The following is a 6,053-nucleotide window of genomic DNA, read 5'->3' on the forward strand; positions in this document are numbered from 1 at the left end:
CCCCCCCCCGGACTTGGCCCAGAGCTTGACGCTCGGCTGTGGGCGGTCAGCCTGGAAACGCAGGACCAGCTGACCTCCGGCATCGCAGGCCACAGCCTCTCAGTGTCTCTTCCTCTGCGTTCTCGGGCCACCCCTGCCCTGTGCTCACACAAGACCCACCTAGGGGCAGGGACGGGCCCGGCTCACGCAGGTCAGGACGCCGGGTCCCACGGCCGGCTGGCGTGGCAGCAAGGACCGCCTTGCAGGAACCGGATGAAAGGGCCCGGGAGATGGAAGCCACAGTCACTGCGAGGCTCCTGCTTTAGCTTGAAATTTTCTGTGAGCTTCTCCGCCTAAATAGACATTTTTTAAGATCCTGGTTGTTCCAGAAGGCCCAGCACACACCGTGCACCCCAAGGGTAATGGGCACCTTGGAAAGGTGGGACTCGGGAGTTCAGAGTCCTGGAGCGGGGCTACCCTGAACCGCTCACTCTACAGGTGAGGAAGGCCGTCTTCCAGGGGAGAAAGGACGCACCAGTCGCCCAGCGTGGCAGTGCCCGGTGGGGCCAAGCCAGGTCGGCCCCAGGTGCCCTGCCCCGAGGCAGCCCTGGGCCCCCGCAGACTGGAGCCAGGTTCCTGCCGCCACTTCCCAGCATCCTCTGTGCTTCTGCTTAAAACGAAGATCAGGGGGCAGAGTTCAGGGTAGTGTTGGGGATCCCATGGGAGAGACGTTTGAAGGAGGAAAGCGGTTAGAGTCAGCCAGGCCTGGGTTTGAGTACGGGGAAGGGCGTCTTGTGCCCCTTAGTCTCAGCCAGCCTGCAGCCCGGACTGTCATGGCTTTTCCGATCTGCGTCACCTGTGAAGTCTTGACTCGCAGAAGAAAACGAAGTTTCCTGAGGTGCGGCTCTGGAGCAGACCCTGAGCTCCTGCACCAGGTGCTGGGGGCCCTCACAGATGCCGACGAGGGTGGGCTTTTTTCTCTCCGTCGAGGCCCTTTGGCAGCATCTAACGCAGGCAGGAATTGGAGGTGAGCAGCCTGCGAGCCCAGGAACCCCAAGGATTTCAGGCAGTCACCAGAAGCGGAGAGAGAGGCAGGGAAGTCTCCTCCGAGGCCCCAGGAAGGAACCAGCCCTGCTGACAGTGAACTGGGACTTGCAGAACTGCAGGAGAACCCGTTTCTGGTGTTTTCAGCACCTCGTTTGTGGTCATGGGTCATGGCAGCCCCAGGAAGCTAATAGCCAGTTCAGAATGCGCCTGGCCACGGGCCACAGGAATCCATCATGGCCGCATCCACATGGTGGCAACGTGGCTGCTGCTTCTCCGGATGTCACTTCCAGGTTTTCGAAGGAAGACCAGGGGAGACTGGAGGGAGGTTTGCAGGTGGCTGCTCAGGGGCCCAGGGCCGCCTTTCCGGGAATCCCGTGCCCGGGGCATAGACAAAGCCCCACAGCACCGTGGTACATAACCCCTGACATTCGGCTCGTTCCTGAGAAACTCATTTCCTCCACTCTCTCAGCCTCCTCCCTCAGCAAATATTTGATACATTACTGAGGAAAAAACCGGTTTGTGCAGTGAGAGTGGAGAGGGGCCTGGCCTTACTCACCCATGTCCTCGCTCAGAGCCTTAGTTTCCCCTTCTGTAAAGCATGGGGCAGAGGGTGAGGCCCCCTCCTCTTCCTTCTCTTTTCTGCACCCTGTTGAGGTCTCCCCCGGTTCCCAGATGCCCTTTGGGCAGAGGCCACAGGGTCCCTGAGGGTGCGTGGCTGGAGAGCTCTGGACCCTGCGGCCCTCTCCCCGGCCTCCCTCCCTCCAGCCTCACCCTCAGCGGATCTCATCCCAGCAGTGAATCAGCCTGAAAGGAAAGTCTGACCTCTGACCGTGATTCTTTTCAGCTGCCGACCCTCCAAGACCATCTGGTGTCCACCTGGCCACACAGCAGGGTTCCCTGGGAAGCTTTGGGGCAGCACAGCCCAGTGACACTGCAGCTCTTGGGGGGCGGGGCCCCAACAGCTGGCATTTAAAGTCCCCCAGGAGCCCTGCTGTGCGGGCAGGGCCATGGGGACCAGGTCCTGGTGAGGCCGGCCAGCGGGGCCTTTCCTGCTCTGCGCCCTGCTCTCCTCTTCAGCCACCCCAACTTCCCACCTCCGAAGCAGCATTCTCTGCGCCTCTCATCCCCCTGTCCCACCGGTCTGGCTCTCCACGCCCACCCCCTGCTGCAGAGTCCCCTTCACTCTCCAGGGGCTGCCCTGCCCAGGGCCTTCTTGCCCCCCCCCCCCCCCCCCGCCGCCTCTCTCTGGCCCCGAACCCCAGCGATCAGGGTCTGCACCCCCGGCCCCTCCTGGATCCTGTGACCCCTAATACTCCTGTTTCCCGGGTCACAGGACCTCCATGCTGGAAAGGGGCACCAGCGACCATGGGACACTCAGGCCTGGAGGGTGGGGGCAAAAATTACCTGGGACCTGGTCGGCGACAGAGAGGTTTTTCCGCCTGATGTACTTCACCATCTCCTTTGGGGAAGAAACTAGCTTTGCAGACGAATGCAGTGTTCAAACAAAGTTCGGCGGAGGGCCCTTGAAGGGCCCATTGGCTTTGTTAAAGCGATCCAGGGACCGGACAGCACCCCGGGTAGCAAGCAGAGGGGAGCTCCGGGAAGTGTGCAAAATGGAAGGTTTTTACAGGAAAGGGGGTGCGAGATGTCATCAGCAATAGATAGGATTGCGCAGGGACACTTTCCCTGGGCGGGGGAGCGAGGGAAGCAGGGAATCGCCTGCAGGGCCCCTGTGTCGAGGGGGAAGGGCTGTGGCACACTGCTTCACAGGGCTGATCAGATAACTCTGATCCTGGTCAGGTGGCATTTCTGGGAGAGGCCGGAGCCACACCTAGATCAGGTATGGAGGCCCAGCTTGGCGACTCGGCCGCTTCGGGCCTGCGCTTTTTCTCTGTAACAGCAGTTTCTCTTACAATTTTAAGAGTTGGGACCTAGGCTGGAAAGTTAGTTACGGACGCCCACGTTCCCTCCTGAGCGGTCCGCTGTCGGAGGCCTGGCGTTGAGTGACTTCAGGTCAGCCTTCTTTTTCCATCTGTGATCACTCTGACAGTGATCATCTAACTACAAAGATGGGGCGCCCGGGTGGCCCAGCCGGTTAAGTGTCTGACTTCAGCTCAGGTCACCATCTCATCGTTTGAGAGTCTGAGCCCCACATCAGGCTCTGTGCTGACAGCTCGGAGCCTGCTTCCGATTCTGTCTCCTCTCTCTCTGCTCCAACCCCCTCTCACTCTCTCACTCTCTCTCTCAAAAATAAATAAACCTTTAAAAAAAGTTTTTTAATCCCTACAAAGATCTCCATCAGGAGAGGTCCTTGAGTGGTCCTGTCTTGATGTTTACAACAAGTCTGAAAACAAAACGTTGGAAAAAACCCATACGCCCCTCACTAAATTATCTAGGGGAGAGGGGGGAGAGGAAGGAGGGGGAGCAAGAGGGGTGAGGGTAGGTTTGAGAGTACAGGCAGGAAGGACCAGAGCCCTGCAGGCCCGGTGCTGCCCCCAGCCCCCCACCCCTGCCGGCTCCCAGGAAGCCCTGTCCTAGTCTGAGCTGGTCGGCCCCTCCTGACCCCAGCCCGGCCAAGTTCTGTGCCCGGGTCTTCGCCCCCGAGTCACCAGACTCCTCTTGACCCACCTTCAGGCTCCTCTGCACCTGCCTCCTCCTTGGGCCCACCTGTGTTCTGCCCACCCAGCCCAGCTCTAGCAGGAATCAGGAAGTCACCTCCCCCCACCTTGATGTCTGACCAAGTTCATCCCCCCCCCCAGCTCTGGAGGGTAAGCCCTCGGCCTGCCTTCCATCGGAACCCCCAAACCCTGTCTGCCTCCTCTTAGTGATTTCCTACCCACTGATGCCCGCCTTCGGCTCCGGCTGGCTGGATGTCGCGGGTGTCCCTGCGGGATGTCCCAGCCAGCTCTGCAGTGTTGGGAAGTGAGCCAGTCCCCTCTCATTGCAATAGTCCCAAGCCATTGTGACAGCCCCGGAACACTCTTCCTTCCCTTTCAACAAGTGTCACCACGGGGCCTCTGACACCCTTTTGTCCTGCTGGTGAGGTCCCAGGAGACAGGCACCTGGAGTCTCACCCTAAGAGGCTTAGGGACAGCAGGGAGCATGCTGGCCTCTCCCAGCCCCCAAATGATCACCTGCGGGGCCTCTCCTGCAGGGGACCTGGGAAAGGACAAGGGGCTGCCGCTCCTGGAGAGTGCCAGGCCGGGTGAGCCCGCTGAGCGTGGGGCTGGCTTTGCCTCCCGGACACCCTTGGGGCTCCCAGTATCTGGATGCCAGGCAGCCGGGCCCTGCAGGCCTCCCCAGCAGCAGAGTCCCTAATGTGCCACCCTGGGGACTGAGGGAAAGGCAGCTGTGTGCTCCTGGAGTTCTGGCTCGGCTCTGTGCAGCGCTGTCACTGCTGCCAGCCCTGAGGTTCTGATAGACTGTGAGTCCTCCACACAGACAGGCTTAGCATTTCAGGTCCCGAAAGCACACGGCGCCCCCGGGGCCCCCTAGCCAGGCGGCAGGCAAGAGCAGGTGCAGACGGGGTGCTGAGGTGCCACAGGCTGGGCCGCTCACCCAGTGGCGGCATCTCTGCCAGCCTCACTCGTCCAGCTGTGGGTTTGGGGAGCGGGACTGAGGTGTAGGCTGGTCCTGTCCGGAGTTCTGCTGAGCGCTGCAGCAGCAAAACCTGCTCTATCCCACCTTCCCTCAGGCGGCCTTCCTGACGCTGGCCCGCCCAGTGCAGGGCCCCCTCAGATCCACGTGCACAGGGGCCAGACCGGACCGGACCGGTCCGCACATTCCTGACTCAACAAACGCCCACCAGGCACCTGATTACTGTCCCCTGACCATAGTGTCAGCAAATCAGTGACGAATGACCCCAAGACACAGGGAAGATGGGAAAACGTGGGTGCACATAACTGTGGGCACGGGAAAACGTGGGTGCACCGTAACTGGGCTGGGCGAGGTTTCAGGAAGTGTCGACAGTGCATTTCACGGGCGGGCAACGCAGGGGGGAGGGGCAGGTTTGGCCCACCCCCTGTGTCAATATGAGGCTGGGCCTTATAAGGCGCCCACAGGCCTCCAGGCGGGACATTTCCTGAGCCCCTGAGCCGAGCCAGCTCCCAGCAGGAAGGTGGGGCCGCATCCAGCACCATGACGGAACTGGAGACAGCCATGGGCATGATTATCGACGTCTTTGCCCGCTACGCGGGGGCCGAGGGCAACAAGCAGAGCCTGACCAAGGGGGAGCTGAAGGTGCTCATGGAGAAGGAGCTTCCGGGCTTCCTGCAGGTGGGCGCCCAGGGGTGCAGGGCCCGGTGGGGGGAGACTACCCGGCCAGGAATGGACCGGCTGCCCTAGGGGCTGAGGGAGCAGGTGTGGCCACGTCAATCCTTAAAAATCCAGAGTCCCTGTTCCTGTGCCACCAGGATTCTTTCTCAGGGGGAGGGGGGCGCAGGAGGGGAGGCCCAGTGAGAGATCAAAGGATGCAAACCTGAACCTGAGCAGTGGGGGTGGGGTGGGGGAATCCAGGGCCATCTTCGAGGCCGGTTTGCTGGTCCGTCACAGCTGCACCCCTCCAAGGCTGCGGGCAACAAACACCCCTGCTCCACCATCTGCTGGGCCCCATTATCCCAGCCAGTGGGCTGGCCTTGTCTGCCCAGAGCCACGGGGCCTGGATCCACCCCAGGGGGGCCTCCCCAAGGACCTGTAAACCCAGCGCCTGCCTTCCCCTCCCCCCTTGGCCTTCCCCCACTAGGCTCCTCTCTGCTCGCTGCAGGGTCCAGCTGCCTCCTCTCCCCCTTCTCCCCTCCTCCCCCCTCCCTGCCTCTCCTCACACTCCCCTCCTGCCTCCCTCCGCATTCCTCCTTCCTCTCCCCCCTCCCCACCCCACCCTCCCACCGGCTCTCCCCGCCCTCGCTCCAGTCTCCTTCCTTATTCTTCCTCCCCAACCTTCCTCCTCCCTCCCCTCCTCCTACTTCTCTCTCCTCATTCCCCCTCCTCTCTCCCCTCTCCCTCCCTGCCCCCTCCTCCTCTCCCCCTTC

General features: G+C 61.7%; 1 protein-coding gene across 1 annotated transcript in view; it reads left to right on the forward strand.

Moving 5' to 3' along the window:
* The first annotated feature begins 5,076 nt into the window (after positions 1-5,076).
* The window catches only part of S100P (S100 calcium binding protein P), a 1,856-nt gene continuing 879 nt past the window's right edge, over positions 5,077-6,053 (forward strand). Inside the window, exon 1 of the mRNA XM_029932903.1 lies at positions 5,077-5,301. Within this exon, the coding sequence (XP_029788763.1) occupies positions 5,164-5,301 (138 nt within the window). The 5' untranslated portion in view covers positions 5,077-5,163. The remainder of the gene's footprint in view (positions 5,302-6,053) is intronic.

This window comes from Suricata suricatta, chromosome 1 (assembly GCF_006229205.1).
Source record: "Suricata suricatta isolate VVHF042 chromosome 1, meerkat_22Aug2017_6uvM2_HiC, whole genome shotgun sequence".
NCBI classification, from domain to species: domain Eukaryota; kingdom Metazoa; phylum Chordata; class Mammalia; order Carnivora; family Herpestidae; genus Suricata; species Suricata suricatta.